We start from the raw sequence: 20,440 nt of genomic DNA, 5'->3' as shown, positions 1-20,440 counted from the left end.
GTACATTCACAGTACTTTATTATAAATGACTTCTCAGTGGTTTATTATGAGTTCCCAGTGGTTTCTTAGATAGTTCCAAGTAGTTTGTTATAAGGAAGTTCCCAGTCATTTGTTATAAAGGAGTTCCCACTCATTTGTTATAAAGGAGTTCCAAATGGTTTATTATAAGTATGTTCCCAGTGCTTTATTATAAATGAGTTTCCTGTGGTTTATTATAAGTTCCCAGTGTTTTGTTATAAAGAAGTTCCCAGTGGTTTGTTAGGAGTTCCCAGTGGTTTGTTAGAAAGGAGTTCCCAGTCATTTGTTATAAAGGAGCTCCCAGTGCACCACAGAATAATATGTGTTTCTTAAAGTATGCATACACATCTTGACCTTTATATTATGCATAAAATATGGCAGATATATATAACTAACAGTCTCGTAAAAAGAAATCATCACCAAAAAGTTCCTGACACCCAAAATTATGGAATGCAACCCATGCCGACAACTTACCATGGCTGTATAGAATCCTACTGATAGTGTTTCTAAAGGCTAAAATACAAGTAAAATGTTTATAATTAACACTACAAGTTTGTCAAATTGTCTGTAAGTATGGTTTACATTCAATTATTAGAATTAAGAAAAATCAATAAAAATTATACTTTAATGAATTTCTGCTTTCTGGTACATAAATAGGTGTATATCATTTTTGTTGACATAGTAGAACCAAATACAGTAAAAAAAACTTAAATTTACAAGAAAGATGTACCTTATAAAAGGATTTTTTTCAGTTTAATATGAGCTTACTCAAACCATATCCCAAAATACCAAATAAAAAATCCATATTCATCATCTTGTCGTCTAATTTTATTTAAAGTAAGAATTTATAGAGCTAGTTATTACTCTTACTTAAATCAAATTTTTGCATTACCTCTGACTTCCAGTGGAATGTCACATGTGACCTGTCCAACTTCATTTTCAGCAATACAAGTATAGATGCCTGCATCCTCTGGTCCCGTGTCTTTAATCTCAAAACAATATGTATCTTCAAAATGTTCAATGTGATACAAATCTATGTCATCAAGAGGCTTGCCATCCTTTTTCCATATCACTGCAAAGATTCAAAATTAAAAATATAATTATACTGAATCTTTATTATCATTAAATTTTAAATTAGTCAATTATCATACATGTATAATTTTGGCAATTAAAATGACTCACTGCACGAAAAAAAAATTACATGCTCAATGGGTCATGCAATTTTGACACCTTATAGCAATTTATTTTATGAAGAATTGGATATTTCTGACGCATTAAAGTTTTAATTTTCATTTGAAACTAACGACATGCACTTAAACAACATAATTTTGTACTGACTTTGTAAAAACTCTCTCTCTATTGTTTATACCTGTAGCACTGGGACTGCCAATGACTTTTACGAGGAACTGAGCTCTGTCGTGTTCCCTCACAATGATTTCTTCAGGGGTCTTGATGAACTGAGGTGCATATTTCTCTTCTTTTTCTGTATGGAGTTACATTAAATAAAATCAAATTGAACTTTACATATGCATAATTGTGAACAACACAAAATTATCTTATAAATCTAACTTCTCACTGTCTTAAAGATTTAACTACTTCTTTCTAGAGTATAGTACATCATTTGTCCAGCTAAAATGTAATAGTCATATATATATGAGGAACTAGAATGGCACGGTTGACTTTGGAGATTACTGGACAATGGGTCCCAATCACCTGGACATTAGGTCAAGGCATGTGTTCTTTAACCAAATTACTGTATATAAACTATTTTTTTCTTATCAGACTTACCATGAACATGACCTGTGAGCTGTAGACCACAGAATTTACAGGTGTCTTTATTACCTTAATTGCAAGTCATCCATAAATTTGGTCATGAAACTTACTTTAAAATAAATGTTATTCTGCAAAACCCATTTTTCTCTGATCCACAATGATCTTGAACTTTGATTCCAGCTCAATAGGCAATTTCCAAACCTTAAGTTCACATCCTCCACAACCTTTGGTCAAAGTAGGTAGTGTAAAACTAAATTTATCATGCAAAAAATATTTTTTGTCTTCTGTCCACTGCAGTGATCTTAATTTTTGACTGCTTGATCTAAAATCAATGTGCACCTTCCCTACCCAATGAGAGAGTTATCCGCTAAATTAAATGCTGGTGAAGGCACATGGAGGAGAAATGAAGTCTGTGAGCAGAAACCATGATTCCCAAATCCAATAGACTTTGACCTTTGTATGCTTTCAACAAAGTTTAGTAATAGTATATGCTGTCAAACTAAAGTTATCGTGAAGAAAAGGAAAAATTAGCAGACAGACAGACAGACAGACATTATGATAGCGTTACATTTGTATGAGGCATGATAGTGTTAAGTTACAACATTAGTAATCACACGAAAAACAATGGTAATATAATTTATAAAGTCTTAACCCTTTACCTCATAGAGCAAAGTTACCCAGTGCAGTGCACTATAAATAGAACACCTGTTACATATTCGACTCCATACACATAGGTCTGCCTGTTAACTGTTAAGCAATGTAGCATATGTTATGTTTAACAGCAATTTTAACCATTTTACATTTTTGGTACACATCTATTGTGTATGGAAAAATTTAAGAGTAAAGTCCGATCGTTGTAGCTGTGTAATTATTTTTCACAGAAGAATTTTTTATGTGCTTTAAAATCTTGAGAGAACTCATTCACCGTCAAGTCAGTGAAGCCATGTGACCAACCGTACCTGCCATTTCTCATACTCAAAATTTACAAGATTTTGTCTGCGTTTACATCACTAAGTCATCTGAATTTGATAATTTATAAAAACTAATTGCTGCCTACATCAATATCAGAGCCTATACCCAAGTTATCGAATCTTTCACAGTTGTGATTCTAATTGTGAAAACTTCATAAGTACTGAATGAAATCCAAAACCTCCATTTTGGAGAGTGGAGAATACAACCCAGTTACTTTAAATAGCAGATTTCGACCAGAGCATAAACAGTGACCATGTGATCTGACGTAGTGGTCATTCGCAGAAATTAATGTAGCATCTAATAGGGGTTTTCACCCGAAAGTTGCGCTATGAAAACTCGCTTAAAATGGCGGATGTTTACAGCAGGCGTCAAAAGGCGCTTCCATGTGAATGGAGTAGAGGAGTAAAAAGGCACTTCCATGCGAATGGAGTAGAGGCGTCCAAAGGCGCTTGCATGAAGTAAAGGGAAAAGCAAAACAATAAAATCTTGAAGATATAAAAATCAACTTAAAGAAAAGTCACAAACATTTTCCAAGATGTTCAAAGTTTTGAACTTGAATAAGTAACTGTTCTATTAACTATACGATTTTGGTTTTGTTTTCTTTAAAAGCAAAAGCAAAACTCTGAAAGCAAAATCTTGATGTTGGCACTCCTGTTGCTGTAAAAGTGCAAATGTTTATCTTTATGCTAAATGTATTCTAGATTGATCATAAAAAATCTATGACAAAATGTGTAAAAATGGTCTCTCCATATTGCATTAAAAAATCCACCATACAAACAGCAAAAAAAGAACTTAATAATAAAAACCAGATTGATCAGTAAGCAAAATACCCTCCTCCACTCCATTACTACTCTAAAATTACCATCCTCCACCCCATTCCTACTCTAAAATTACCATCCTACACCTCCATTCCTACTCTGAAATTACCATCATCCACCCCCATTCCTACTCTAAAATTACCTTCCTCCACCCCATTCCTACTCTAAAATTACCTTCCTCCACCCCCCATTCCTACTCTCAAATTACCATCCTCCACCCCCATTCCTACTCTAAAATTACGACCATGATAGAAATGCATATATCTCAAACAGTTCATGACATATTGACCAGAAAGAGTGAAGCAGATATAAAGGCACAATCTGTACTAAAACTCGAAAAGTACTAATGTAAGACAGCCAAATCTGCTATGGAACCAAAAACTCTTATCATAATACAAATACACACTAAGTTTAATGATGAATCTCATGAAGGATTTAAAATATATAAAGTAAACAAAAGTTGGATATATGGGTGGACTCCAGTGTACACCTCCCCTGACACAAACAAACTTCTTATACAGGGCATATAGAAAAGCTTTCTCTGTAGAAGTGGATATTTGTCATGAAGACAAGATAATTCACCTTCAACAAAGAGTTCAGCACGGCATGTAGCAACTCCAGCCTCATTCCTTGCTTCAGCAGTGTATTTCCCATCATGCTCTGGAACAACATCCACAATAATAAGTGAGGATTCTCCATCTTTATCATACTCTATCGTAAATCGATTATCAGTTTTTGTAATTTCTTTGTCTTCTTTATACCAGTGGATTTCAGGGGTTGGAATACCTTTGGCTTTGCAGTAGAATTTAGCAGTACTACTAACTTTGGCCTCAATAGTTTGTATCTCGATGGTGAATTTGGGTGCCTCAAGTTTCTTCACCTTTTCTGCTGGTTTAGCTGTAATTGGGTGAATAATAGGATGATATTTTGTGGCAATGCATACAATGGTAATACTGAGCAAAAAGAACTAAGAAAATTTACTTTATGCATATACATGTATCACTGTAAAATTTGTATCCCTTTGTGCATATACATGTATCACTGTAAAATTTGTATCCTTATGTGCATATACATGTATCACTGTAAAATTTGTATCCCTATGTGCATATACATGTATCACTGTAAAATTTGTATCCTTATGTGCATATACATGTATCACTGTAAAATTTGTATCCCTATGTTCCTTGTGTACACAGTTTTGTGTCCGATATCGATAAATTCCAAATTCAGTATTATAATAAACTAAATGTTACAGATGAATTATTTCCAATATTATCATTTGTTACTGGCAATATCTTTCATTTTGAGAAAGAAATTTCACAAGGTTAATGAACAGATCCAAATCATGTTGTTGAAATACAAAAACAGTTTTCTTTTAGGAATACATTTTTTAAATGACAAAATATTCTAGACAAAAATTTTTATGCATTCATACATAGTAAGATCAAATTTCGAAAACTAATTTTGTGCCAGGATGAAAATATTATACTACATGCGTACTGACAATAAGCCAATGGTACGACTGTATGAGGATTTAATGTAAATTCATCAATATTATTGTACTAAAATATTATGAACTGCAGGAAATGATTACAAACTCAGCCATAACTCACTTTTGACTGTCAGATCAGCAGAGCATGTGGCCAATCCAAATTTATTTTTTGCTTCTACGATGTACTCCCCAGCATCCTTTGGTGAGATGTCTTTAATCTCCAGGTGATGCAATCCATCCTTCTCAAAGATGACGTAACGGACTGCACTCTCTAATTCATGACCATTGTATATCCACCTGATCTCAGGTTTGGGTTCTCCAACAACCTCACAGTTAAAGTCAAGAGTGTCTCCAACCTCCAACTGAAAACAGAATGCTCCGATAATGTACAAGAAAAATGGAGTCAAAAGAATAATTTGTATGAAATTAAAGACAAACACAAAAACAAATTTTGCAAAATATAATCTGGCAAAAGCTACACTGCTGTAAAATTGGTGCTATCAGCAATATGTGGAACAAGTAGTTGAAAATAAAGTACTTTTAATATAGAAATAATGGTTAAAGTGTGAAAAAAGCGAGGAATCTTGCCTCTTTGGTCTGTATCTTCAGGATAAATTCTGGAGCTTTTCCTTTGGTTTCAAGACCAGCAGTGTCCTTCTCTTTGATGACTTCTTCAAATTCTAAAAGAGAACACTCGGATACATCAACCAAGGTTTTACATTACTACTAAACTATTAGCTTACATAACAAGGTTTTACATTATTATTACTAAACTATTAGCTTACATAACAAGGTTTTACATTATTACTAAACTATTAGCTTACATAACAAGAAATAGCTATAATACCCTTGGTTAGTTCATATTCTCTACTATAATTCATTCTTAAATTTGAGCAGGGCTGACATGGCCATAGATTTATGATAATGTTATGTTTCTAGTTTTACAATGAAGAATTAATATAATTTGTGTTGCACAAAATTTTATGATTTTTTTCTTGAGTGCTGCAGACTTACAAATTTAAAACACCACCCAAACCATCTAATCTTTATTTAAAACTAAACTACACCCCCAGATAACTAATTCCTCATTTATAACAAAATTTGCAACCCAAAACAAACATTCCTTATTTAAAACAAAACCACCCACAAATTCCTTATTTACAATGAACCCCTCCACCAAACCATTTCCTTATTTATAATAAAAAAACAACCAAAACACATTCCTTATTTATAAGAAAACTACTACCCAGATAATTATTAACACCTTATTTATAACAAACCCCCCTGACCCAAACCACCCATTCCTTATTTATAACAAAAAAATCCCACCCAAATCACCCATTCCTTATTTATAACAAAAACTACCACCCAAATCACCTATTCCTTATTTATAATAAGAACTACTACCCAAATCACCAATTCCTATTTTATAACAAAAAAACCACCCAAACCAACCATTCCTTATTTATAACAAAAACTACCACCCAAACCACCCACTCCTTATTTAATAAAAAAAAATCCCACTCAACAATAAAACCCATCCAAACCATACATTCCTTTTTTATAACACCCCTCCCCAATCATCCATTCCTTATTTATACCCCCCACCCAATCATCCATTCCTTATTTATGACAACTCCCCCAACCGATTCCTTATTTATACCCCTGCTAGCATATAAAACATGATAACAAGTTCTTGCAAAATCAGTAATTCAAACACGTTTCTTTAATCTTAGGTTTGGGTATGAATGCAAGCATGTACCAAGATACAATACAGTAAAACCTGTCTTAAAAGACTACTGCCACAAGAGACCACCTGTCTTGAGATAACATCTTCCAAATGCACAAATTTACTGGTTAAATGGTGTAAAGACCCATCATGACAGACCATATGTCTTGAATGAGCATGGTTTTTGCACAATGGGTGGTCTTTCAAGACAAAAACTCGTGTTGTCTATGAAATGGTACATACTGTTACTTTAGCACTCAGTCTTGATTATGCAAGGCCACCTTACTCATATGAGGTGATAAAATTACTAATTCTCTATTATCAAAACAATTAAAAGCCTTATTTAAAAATTCCAATGTAATATCCAAAATTTACTAGCCTTATTTAAAAATTCCAATGTAATATCCAAAACTTACCAGCCTTATTTATAAATTCCAATGTAATATCCAAAACTTACCAGCCTTATTTAAAAATTCCAATGTAATATCCAAAACTTACCAGCCTTATTTATAAATTCCAATGTGATATCCAAAACATACCATCCTTATTTAAAAATTCCAATGTAATATCCAAAACTTACCAGCCTTATTTATAAATTCCAAGGCAACATCCAAAAACTTACCAGCCTTAATACAACTTCCAAGGCAATATCCCAAACCTACCAGCCTTATTTATAAATTCCAAGGCAACATCCAAAACTTACCAGCCTTATTTATAAATTCCAAGGCAACATCCAAAACTTACCAGCCTTAATACAACTTCCAAGGCAATATCCCAAACCTACCAGCTTTATTTACAAATTCCAAGGCAATATCCAAAACTTACCAGCTTTATTTACAAATTCCAAGGCAACATCCAAAACTTACCAGCCTTATTTATAAATTCCAAGGCAACATCCAAAACTTACCAGCCTTATTTATAAATTCCAAGGCAACATCCAAAACTTACCAGCCTTAATACAACTTCCAAGGCAATATCCCAAACCTACCAGCTTTATTTACAAATTCCAAGGCAATATCCAAAACTTACCAGCTTTATTTACAAATTCCAAGGCAATATCCAAGACTTACCAGCTTTATTTACAAATTTCAAGGCAATATTCACAATTTTCATGCTACAGTAGATACTGACATATGTCTGGTTTATTATATCCTCAAGCATCTTTTTTCTTGATTGCTGCATGAATTGACACAAAAGAATTCTCCAACATTGGCAGAACTATTAAATCTATACACGTTTCTCAGCTTTCTCTTTTACTCCGCTCCAATCCGCACAAAAATCACTATTTTTTGTCTAACCCATTTCTGATTTTCAACAGAGTGAACTCATCGAATTTGTGCTATTTGATAATCCCTGATGTCCAATATAAGGAACATGAGCTGATCATAACTGCAAATTAATAATTAAAATCTGCAGCTAATTTCCAGTTTTCATTGTCTTTCTAGAAATAACATTTTTTCTTAATTTTCATGACACCATATGTAGTGTAACAATACATGCCCACAACAGTACACATTCATGTACAAAAATACAGATGTGGACCCATATATTGTTTATGTTAGGCAAGACTGATCTTGAATTGTTCACTAACAAATAAATTCTCTTGCAGGTCATAGCCACTGTTACTGATATGTACTAACTATGCCACTATAGACTGTCACTAGGCCATACCATCTATACTGATAAATCTAGGAAAATGCTTGTGTACATAATATATGCCAGCTATCAACTACATAGACCCCAATCTGCCATATCACAGCAAATCAGGATCTACATTTATCTTACAAATTTAAGCCAGTGAAGTACACCCCAATCTGCCACCACATATAATAACAGCAAATCAGGATCGACATTTGTCTTACAAATTTAAACCAATGAAGTACACCCCAATCTGCCAGAACACATAATATAACAGCAAATCAGGATCTACATTTGTCCATTTGTCTTACAATTGTAAGCCAGCAACACAGACCCTAATCTGCCAGCACACATAACAGCGAATCATTGTCTGTATTGTTTGTAGCTGGTTGCATGCTATACACACATACACAGTTATAACTACCACACCTAAGGACTACCTTATGCCAGCTCAAGTGTGAATCTCACTGCTTTCAAAATAATTATCCAAAAGTCAACCTTTGAAACCTAATACTGTGCTATTGTTACTTTTTACATTATATTGTTCAGGGTTATATATTATTTAAAGTATTTCATTTCTTGCACACAGATACATTTTTTTATTATTTTGTGTCAGTAATTATGTACATGGTAACACTTATGCCAACTAATTTTGAGGAACACCTGAAAATAAGAAAGATTTTTCTAAGGTGTCTTGAGGAATATTATCACACAACTCAGAGATATTAAATATTTTGAATGCAACAAATAACGTTAGAAGTGGGACTTTAAAGTCTAACTGATTCCAAGCATTACAGTAATTCAATTTGATTATAATCGAGATCTATCATTAATGAAATCTGGTAGGCACTGATCTGTTGACCTTTTAATTCCCCAATCAAATTACAGCTTTAACATTCATGAAAGTGAAAAAATTCATTCAAAACATATAATTTCTAACAACATCTCTACCCTAACATGAAATGCAACACTTGTTCTGATAGGTTACCTAAAATGTAGGCCAGGAATTCCAAAGGTGGCAGAGAATTAATCTGTGTCACTGCCTGTCAGATCTACTTAGTACATTGTACTTCATTAAAGCCTGAACATAGCTAACAGTTCACTTTTAATCAGCTTGTTTTGTAGCTAGTCATAGTAGTGTTTTTATTACTATTGTTGCTGTTATTGTTGTTTTCATTATTTCTGCTGCTGTTGCTTTTATTTTCATTATTGGCAACTACAAATTAATAGTTTCCAAAACTATACCTTTAAGTTTAACAACAACTGTTGCCTTGTCAGACCCAAATTTGTTCTCTACCACAAGAGTGTAGGTAGCAGCATCAGTTTCATCAGCATGGGGTATGGTCAAGGTCACAGATGTATCTGCTGTTGTCTGCACATGGTGATCATCCAAAGTCAAAGTCACATCATTCTTCACCCAGCTAACCTTTGGAGCTGGTGATCCCTCAATCAAAAATGATAATGTTATATCCTCACCCTTTTTGAATATAAGGTCTTCAGGTTTCTCCAAAACTTTGGCTGGAGCTATAAAATAAACAAATGTTTCATGCCATATGTACATTGCATTGTACTTCTTAACTAATTCACTTGCTGTACATGCAGTACGTATACTGAATAATATTTAGTTTCTTGCAGTATGTATGCATGTATGTATGTATGCATGTGTGTGTGTGTATATATATATATATATATATATATATATATATATATATATATATATATATATATATATATATATATATATATATATATATATTTGGGATGGTGCTTACTTTCTTGTAGTATTTGAATTGGATTGTATTTTCTTTCATGCGTTATGTGTAATTGAATTGTATCATGTTTAATGCATTATGTTTATTGGATTATATTATTAACTAATTCGCTTGTACATGCAATATGTGTATTGGGTTGTAGTAAGTTTCATGCAGTATGTGTTTTTGAATTACTTCCTAATTCGCTTGTACATGCAATATGTGTATTGGGTTGTAGTTAGTTTCATGCAGTATGTGTAGTGAAATTACTTCCTAATTCACTTGTACATGCAATAAGTGTATTGGGTTGTAGTTAGTTTTGTGTAGTATGTGTATTGGAATTACTTCCTAATTCAATATGTGTATTGGGTTGTAGTTAGTTTTGTGCAGTATGTGTATTGGAATTACTTCCTAATTCACTTGTACATGCAGTATGTGTATTGAAATTACTTCCTAATTCACTTGTACATGCAGTATGTGTATTGAAATTACTTCCTAATTCACTTGTACATTCAGCATGTGTATTGGAATTACTTCCTAATTCACTTGTACATGCAGTATGTGTATTGAAATTACTTCCTAATTCACTTGTACATGCAGTATGTGTATTGGAATTACTTCCTAATTCACTTGTACATGCAGTATGTGTATTGGAATTACTTCCTAATTCACTTGTACATTGCTATTTTCAGTCTCATGGAGTTGATAAAGCCTGAACATAGCTAACAAATGTATTTTTCTCTTTAAGTATTATATGATGATAATGAATGAAACAGCAGCTACAAGTATTATTTATCTGAGAATACACAATGAAACAGTAGAAAGAGGTAAAACATTTAGAAAATACACAATGAAACAACAGATAGAAGTAACTATTAGAGAATACAGGATGAAACAGTAATCAGAAGTATAACTATTAGAGAATACAAAATAAAACAGGAGTTAGAAGAATAATTACCATGATATAGAGAAAAAATTGTAGTTAGAAGTATAACTATTATAGGACATAGAATAAAACAGTAGTAAGAATTGGAGAATACTGAACAAAACTGTAGATAGAAGTACAACTATCTGGAAAGACAGAAATTATCATCAGAAAAATAAGATGATAGTTTAAAAAATCGAATAATGTAAAACCAAGAATAACATTCTTATGGCCATCAGTAAAAAATGTTTGTGTTATACATTTGATAAAAGTAAAGAACGAATATCTCTGAAAATCATCGACATGCAAAAACATACTCCAGTAAGATATCACTGTATCAAAATCATGTTATGACCTAAAGAAAACTGGTCTCCAGGAACAAGGTAAATGTACATGCTTTAGACTTCAAACAATATATCAAAATCAGCTTATGACCTAAAGAAAACTGGTCTCCAGGAACAAGGTAAATGTACATGCTTTAGACTTCAAACAATATATCAAAATCAGCTTATGACCTAAAGAAAACTGGTCTCCAGGAACAAGGTAAATGTACATGCTTTGGACTTCAAACAATATATCAAAATCAGCTTATGACCTAAAGAAAACTGGTCTCCAGGAACAAGGTAAATGTACATGCTTTAGACTTCAAACAATATATCAAAATCAGCTTATGACCTAAAGAAAACTGGTCTCCAGGAACAAGGTAAATGTACATGCTTTAGATGTGCAGATTTTTATTGATGAAAACTAAAACTCAGCAAATGATGATCAAAATGAAATCATATACTGTTTACAAAATAGTCAATAGTAACAGATGGCATGCAATTTATGACAATTGTATATATTAGTAGATATGGTCATTATATATATATATATATATATATATATATATATATATATATATATATATATATATATATATATATATATATATTCACTGATGACAAACTGACCCCCAGTTTTAAATCTTTCAAAAGTGGTCCCACCACACAAATGTTAACGACAAACTAACAAACTCTGTTTAAAAAATTTCAGAAGTAGCAATACCACATGAACTCCAATGGCAAACTGATCGACACATTTTAAAATCTTTGAGAAGTTGTCCAACCAAATGAATTCAAATAATAAACTGAACCACACATTTTACAGAATTTTAAAAGTTGCTCTACCACTTATAGGATGAATATGTGTAAATATTACATACATGTATTACATAGGTAGATACGGCAATTTAAAAGTTTTCTGAGTGCTGCAACAGGGAATATTTACCTTTAGCTTGCTCAACCTTAAACAAGGTGTTTGCTTTCCATTTATGACAAAAGGTAATTTCTCATCAAGTATTTTCTCTAGCATAAATTATAACTGAACATGAAATGAACTTTGAGGAAAGATGTGAAACTAGTCTGAAGAACCTATTACAGGAAAGTTTATAAACATTTACTTTCCTGTATCTGTAATACATTTGTTTTGTAATACTGACTGGGAATTCAGTTCGTGTGAAGATCACATTTTAAACTTAAATATCTTCAGATGTCAAATGTTATGACAAACAGGAAAATTATGTTTTGAATGTTTTGTTATTTGACATTACATAAAAAATGAAGTCATAAATCTTCAAAACAATTATATAATGCTTAATCTTACATCTAAATATTTTAATTCTAATATTATATATTTTGATATTTTCTTTTGCATCTTAAGACTTATTATATGATAATAATGATGATAATAATAATAATAATAATAATAATAGTATTTTTTTTAAATCATTGTTATAACCTTGCTCATTTACATCATTATAATTCTAAGACACAGTTAACTCAAAGCAGGAAAATATTTTATATATACTCTCGTATTGGGCCCCACCATCTTTTGTTTTCTTTTCTTCAAACGATGTGGCTGGGCTTTACTATCATGGAAGAGTTGAATAACATCTCTGTTGTGAAATTCAATTAATTATACAGGTCAATTAATTATAATCTCAATGACATCATGTATCATAAAACTTCAACAAGGATATGCCCATATTATACACGTTACCACAAATACCAAACTCAAATGCATTCAAGTAAAAATAATCGGGGTGTGGTTGTACTATTTTTTTAATGAAAATATACAATGAAAGAAGATAATTTAGCAGAGATTTAAATTTCTCTGATTGTTTTAGTAATTTGAAAACAAGGAGTCATTTAAAGGTACAATGGTTTGTATCCCTATTGAACAACTGATTGCAACTGCATACACAAGTTATCTGAAGGTGAACATTTACACCAGTTGAGCACATAAGTTGTTTGCAGGTGAAAATTTACAATTAGGTGTATACATACATTGTTTACAGGTGAAAATTGCTTAAACACTTAAATTATGTACCAGAATATAGAAACTAGAGATTAGTGTATCTTACATACCACGCCTAGCAATTCACATTTATTGCTTAATGACTAACAAGCCTAATATGGAAAATCTACCAGCAAGTTCCATAGCTGATCCTCACACAGAATATGAAGAAATCTTATTATTCTAAAACCATATACTTTCTTATCTTCTTAACATAATTGCTTTTGTATTGGCAATTGGACCTTAAATAAATATTGGAAGAAAAATTAATCTACTAAAAGAATTTGGAACTACATGTACATTATGGCTCAGTCGAGTCCTAATTTGAATGGGTCTATGCCTGAAATAATTCACAGAAACAATATTACTGTGTGTATTATGAAATTTAATAGTCTTTTAAAATATACAACTCAACACATGTGCCTGTTTCATGAACTTTAACAGTAACTATAGTTCCTTGTTGTGACCATGACCTTGAGGCAGCCAGTGAATATATGACACTGTTAGGATATATAAAAGGTTAAAGTTTCATTAAAATATATTTACTGGTTTAAAATCTAAGCATTTTAATAATGGACACTGATATATATTTTCCGTTGCCATGAACTTGACCATGAGGCTTGTGTGTGTAGTTATCTTAAATCCTGATATATAACTGGTTAAAACTTCATTGAAGTATCTTCAGTTGTTTGAAAGGTTATACTTTATACAGTTGCTTCATGCACACACACACACACACACACACACACACATCTCAGGATTACATTCTACCTTAATTTGTTCTAGACCTTGAGGCAGATCTTCTATGTGACACATCATTTTATCTAGTCATGATAAATAGTTGGAGATGATCTTCACTTTAAGGTGGCTAATGTATGTGACACATCATGATAAATAGTTGGAAGTGATCTTCAGTTTAAGGTGGCTAATGTATGTGACACAACATGATAAATAGTTGGAAATGATCTTCAGTTTAAGGTGGCTAATGTATGTGACACATCATGATAAATAGTTGGAAATGATCTTCAGTTTAAGGTGTCTAATGTATGTGTCACATCATGATAAATAGTTGGAAGTGATCTTCAGTTTAAGGTGTCTAATGTATGTGACACATCATGATAAATAGTTGGAAGTGATCTTCAGTTTAAGGTGTCTAATGTATGCGACACATCATGATAAATAGTTGGAAGTGATCTTCAGTTTAAGGTGTCTAATGTATGTGACACATCATGATAAATAGTTGGAAGTGATCTTCAGTTTAAGGTGTCTAATGTATGTGACACATCATGATAAATAGTTGGAAGTGATCTTCAGTTTAAGGTGGCTAATGTATGTGTCACATCATGATAAATAGTTGGAAGTGATCTTCAGTTTAAGGTGTCTAATGTATGTGACACATCATGATAAATAGTTGGAAGTGATCTTCAGTTTAAGGTGGCTTATGTATGTGTCACATCATGATAAATAGTTGGAAGTGATCTTCAGTTTAAGGTGTCTAATGTATGCGACACATCATGATAAATAGTTGGAAGTGATCTTCAGTTTAAGGCATCTAATGTATGTGACACATCATGATAAATAGTTGGAGGTGATTTTCAATTTAAGGTGGCTAATGTATGCGACACATCATGATAAATAGTTGGAAGTGATCTTCAGTTTAAGGTGTCTAATGTATGCGACACATCATGATAAATAGTTGGAGGTGATTTTCAATTTAAGGCGGCTAATGTATGCGACACATCATCTACTCATGATATTTAACTGAGCAATGACTCATGAAAATCTCTCCAAGTTAAAGGAGAGGCAAGAAGATGTAAACATTCAGATGGTTAAACAGTGCCATAATGTAATATCCCTGACTCAATAAAGATGTGCAAAAATAAAGAGGATTCAAAGCATACCTTCAGAGCAATAGAGTGACACTAAAAAAGTTCAATATATTTCTTATTGTTAATGAACTGAACTTTTCTATGAAGGAATTTATTTTGAGAATTCCTAGAAATGTTTAAACTTTGAAACACTGCTGAAACTGGAGTACAACTGCATTTCTCAGTCCAGTAGTAAATGAAGGAATGATTAAAGAAATGAAGCTATGAATGTAACAGGTATTAAGTTTAAATTTCATTAAAAACTTAGTAAAACTCCTCTGGAGCCTCATTTAGTAGCGGGACAGCATCGGTTATGCTGAATCATCAAAGGTGCCATACATATCTGTTTATACAACCACCCCCTGAATGCTTGTGGAACACTAATCTATCCATGGATATATTTTATTATGGAATGCAGCATAGCCTTTGATTTGCTAATACTGTGGAAAAAAGGTAAATCCAGGTAATGTGCAGTTTTTAAAATTTTTAGACCTTAATTACCATGCATGAATATGCAATGTATACACAATAATGACTTCCTCGTTTGTCCAGGTATATAAAATGGAGAAGAGGAAACATTTGATTGGTACATTTGTAATAGCGATGACTGATTCATGTAGTTTGATTAGATATTTTTTTATTTTATATAAATGGAGTAAAAATTCAATAACCACACCACATTAACTAGTTATGCGCTGTCTGTTCAAAATCAACATATTTTCACAAAATTAATTTCCTTGCTAGATTTTTAAACATTTTTAAAAAAAAATTTTTTACAGTAAAATATTCAGGTGGTTAAAAAATTAAATGAGATGCATACCAATGTACACTGAACCATATTTTTTCAGTTCTGTATCTCAAAATTAATATCTTTATTGAAGTTAATTGAATTTATGAAACTTTTAAGCTCCATTAAATACTTTTAAGACATTATTTATTGCATAAAACATGACTAACACTACATTGGTGAAGAGTGCTTCTTTAGACCCTCACTTTATTACTAACTGGTACCAAATTTATTTTATTGATCAAATATATCTTTATTTATATCAAAGTCTTGTGAGCCAGACATTTAATATCTGATATCAAGTAATGATCTGAATGAAGAAAGATAACTACAAATTGGAAATAAAAGATTTGTATTCATTGGTCTGATAAAGATCTAATCAGACTTCGTCCATGCTTTTTGTGACCAGGAAAACTATTCATCATTTCTATTCATTCATATGTTTGACTTGTATTAAGTTATTCAACTTAACAGATTGGTTTCTAGATTATATCAGTTGTTAGTCTATTCTGTATAAAAGGTCTTGATAACTCGAAAAAGGTCAGAGCAATTAAAGTTTTTATTTTGATTAAAAATGATAAATTCATTGTTGTTCTCTGTGTAATAATTTTCTGCAAGAAATCCAGAGAGAGTTCAAGGGGTAGTCAGTGAAAAAACAAAGAAAGCTGGCCCAATTTAAATACAGCAACCCACCCCTCTTTTCAAAATTGCTCGCCCACCTCCATCCTTGACCTACATCAACATGTGACTGTATATTGGGCAAGTTGACTGCTTATTTTGAGAAAAACTTTATCTGCAAATTCAGCATTAAACCATCTTGTTAGAAAATTTAAAGAGAGGAGATTGAGAATGAAATAATACTGCTATGATGAATGTATACTGACATGGTTCAAAACTACACATCCCTAACAGATCATTTCAAAAGGCTACAACAAATACTTCATATATTCTAAGTTCCCAGGATAATATTCTCAACAATGGCAGAGAAATAGCACACAAAACTTCCTGATGTTGAACCAAAGTTAAATGTATGAAGTTAAATGCTGAAAAAGTGGCCTCATTTGAGCAATAACTTCCTATTTATATGTTACTCAAAGATGACAGAGAGAATAAAAACCTTGCACAAAATAAAAGAATCTATATGACATGTATCATTGTGGTACAAGGATTTATATTACATACAACATTTATCTAATGGATGATAAACATGCCTGCATACCAAAGAATTTGCCTTTTAATAGACAACATGATGTTGATCAGGAATATTAGGTCACTGTGACCTACACCTCTTTGGAGTTGTCAAATGAATGGAAAAATCCTGGTTGGAGTTGTATACATATCAAGTACAATCTGTAAAATAGCCATATATAATATATTAACCTAAATAAACCTAAAATAATGTTTGTGAACAAATAGGTCACTGTGAACTATCACTGACCACTGAAGTTGTTTAAAATTATCTAGAAGCTAAGAAATTGGCAAGAAATAAACTATAAATTACCGCTATCAAATGAAAAACATTTTGTACTTGATGTGGCCAAGAAATATATGCTAACTCGCTCAAAGTAATTTTTATTTAAAAAATATGGATATTCTGAACCATGTCAACATGGAAGAAAAATTATGCATGATGGGAGCAATAACAACATACCAAATACTTGCAGACTGGTTTCATGCCTTTATTTACATTTATATACTACAAAAATGCAAGGCAAATATTGTTAATGAAAGACACAATCTACAAACTGATGATACATATCATTGCCACAACATTTTGACATAAATTTCTGTCAACATGCAAACAACATAAGCATAGTATTCATTAGTTTGCAAACACACTTCTCCAAGAAAACGACGAGGACAATTTGAAAAAAGCAATATGATAAAATATTGTGGTCATAATATTAATCAGGTACCATCATCAGATCTTCATTGTGGAAAATGATACGAACACTTTCAAAATGTAAACAAACTTGAAAGATAACTGCACTATCTGCAATATAGCATGCATGATTTGGAATGATTAAACTGGTGTAGGAATGGTACTTAAAGGAAGTCAGTTTTGTATGAAAGTAATTCATAGAGAAGTGACAGAAATTTAAAAGTGATGGAGTGAAAAAGATCTAAACAGATGCATCTTTTACTCCAATGGCAAGTTAAAATGAAATCACATGGTGTTCAATAATGAAAATGAAGTATAAAAAAAGAAAATTATGTACAAAAGATGAAAACGATGTACAAAGATGAAAATGAAGTACAAATGAGAAATGAGAGGGTATATAGATAAATGCATTTAGTTTACTATTCAAAATAACATGAATTTCAAAACTGTAGTATTATGACAAAAATGTCCGAAGCAATGCAGATTAGCTATATATAAATGATGCAACTGACTATACAAATAACTTAGAATGACTATAAAAAAAACACAAATAAAAAAAAAATAACTCAGGGTCTATCCTAGGATGTGGAATAGCAGAAAACATCTTTAATTACTAAAAAGGTATCTTGGATCCTCCCTTAATGAACAGTCTATACCTAGACCCCTCCCTTCTTCAAAACTGAAATTTCCCTTACAGGGTCGGGAATGTTGTAAAAGGTGACTAAGAGAGGCTAGTCAGTGATTAGCCTGTCAGACTAGTAAACAAAAGGGTCTAGGTTTGAATCCTTCTATCAGCCCAGGTCATGGCATGCACTAATTTGGCAATATGATTTACTCCAAATGCCTCAGTATTAAATAACCTAGTTGTGCTGCTGTGCAGTAAAACAACTCAAACTGAGAAGGGTATTTACCCACTAAAAAATCAATGTACCCACTAAATACTCAATGTACCCACTAAATACTCAATGTACCCACTAAATAGTCAATGTACCCACTAAATACTCAATGTATCCACTAAATAGTCAATGTACCCACTAAATACTCAATGTACCCACTAATTAGTCAATTCTAGAATAGACCCTGTAAACTGAATTCATAATCAAGATAATGAACAATGGCATGAATATTATGAAATAGCAACGAAAACTAAACAATAAACACTACATTTTCCCTAGAGGATGTAGAAATTCAATGGTGTGTCAGATATGACACTGTAATGTAGCCACTATAAACACTGAGTACCACTAAGCTCTATAAAACATCAAATTTATTTATATGACTATGTGAAATGACTTTAAAATGAAATGTTAGCATACCTAAGGATCCTAATGAGATACAAATAAAAAGAAATTCCAAAATGGAACTTCAGTCAAAAGCTCTGAGATGAGCTGTGTACATGCTTTCTTGTGCAACTCTGACACAAAAGCTAAAACAAGTGGGACTGGCAATACATGCAGCTGGAATTTGCAACATATATTTTTTAATTGGCTTTTACACAATTTTTCCATACCTTTCAAAGAATATATGTAATATTATTTATTTGACACGTGGATTATAATCTAAAATGTATAAAAGATTGAGCAAATTCAGCTGTTTTAAACAAAAAACTCCCCAAATATTGCAGATGAACAAAACAAAACTATACAAAAACGTTTCAAAATTACTGGGTATGATTTTCATTGCAAATAATGAACCTAGTAAAAAAATTGATAAGCAATTACACAGTTCTTGTGCCATCTATGTCAAAGCAAACAGAATGTATAAAAGTTTAAAACCAACAATATTATTTCAAAACCAGTGGAACTGAGTGTAATTTGCTCATGTATATCTCCCTCATGTATAAATATCCCTCGCTCATGCACTGCACTGATGATGATGAGTCCATGGTGGAAATGAGAAAGGATATAACTTGTCCGATAAAAGTGAGTACAATAATTGGTCTACGGGATGACGAATATAATATGAACCAATGTTCAGACCAATCCAGTCAAATCTGTAACAGTTTTATACCAATCCAGTCAAATTTGTAATAGCTTCATACCAATCCAGTCAAAATATGTAATAGTTTCATACCAATCCAGTCAAATATGTAATAGTTTCAAAACAATCCAGTTAAATCTGTTATGGTATTTGCAGACCAATTCAGTTAAATCTGTTATGGTATTTGCAAACCAATTCAGTTAAATCTGTTATGGTAGTTGCAAACCAATCCAGTTAAATCTGTTAGAGTAGTTGCAGACCAATCCAGTTAAATCTGTTAGAGTAATTGCAGACCAATTCAGTTCAATTTTTAAGAGTAATTACAAAACTATCCAGTCTGAAAGAGAAGTTGCATTCACAAAATTCTGTCCTACAATGCATCCAGCTGTTAGTCAATAAGGACCAATGCCAATAGCTCTTAAAAAAAACTGGAAGGATAGTAAGTTTTCAAAATGCACGTCTTGAAAATT

General features: G+C 32.1%; 1 protein-coding gene across 38 annotated transcripts in view; it reads right to left on the bottom strand.

Annotated features, from left to right (window-relative positions):
- LOC149789875 (uncharacterized) overlaps positions 1 to 20,440 on the bottom strand; it is a 704,306-nt gene that overhangs the window by 334,778 nt on the left and 349,088 nt on the right. For all 38 annotated transcript variants that reach the window (XR_016423748.1, XM_089971883.1, XM_089971882.1 and 35 more), the window contains 6 exons: positions 9,686 to 9,964; positions 5,662 to 5,753; positions 5,195 to 5,435; positions 4,164 to 4,478; positions 1,388 to 1,501; positions 911 to 1,090 (listed from right to left, as the gene is read on the bottom strand). Coding sequence is in view for 37 of the 38 variants with exons in the window: in XM_089971883.1 (XP_089828009.1) it covers positions 911 to 1,090; positions 1,388 to 1,501; positions 4,164 to 4,478; positions 5,195 to 5,435; positions 5,662 to 5,753; positions 9,686 to 9,964 (1,221 nt within the window). In the remaining variant the exon portion in view is untranslated. The remainder of the gene's footprint in view (positions 1 to 910; positions 1,091 to 1,387; positions 1,502 to 4,163; positions 4,479 to 5,194; positions 5,436 to 5,661; positions 5,754 to 9,685; positions 9,965 to 20,440) is intronic.

This window comes from Sinohyriopsis cumingii, chromosome 10 (assembly GCF_028554795.1).
Source record: "Sinohyriopsis cumingii isolate HCF-2022 chromosome 10, ASM2855479v2, whole genome shotgun sequence".
Taxonomy (NCBI): Eukaryota; Metazoa; Mollusca; class Bivalvia; order Unionida; family Unionidae; genus Sinohyriopsis; species Sinohyriopsis cumingii.
The sequence above is the reverse complement of the archived record's forward strand: the minus strand, read 5'-3'. Positions and strand labels throughout refer to the sequence as shown.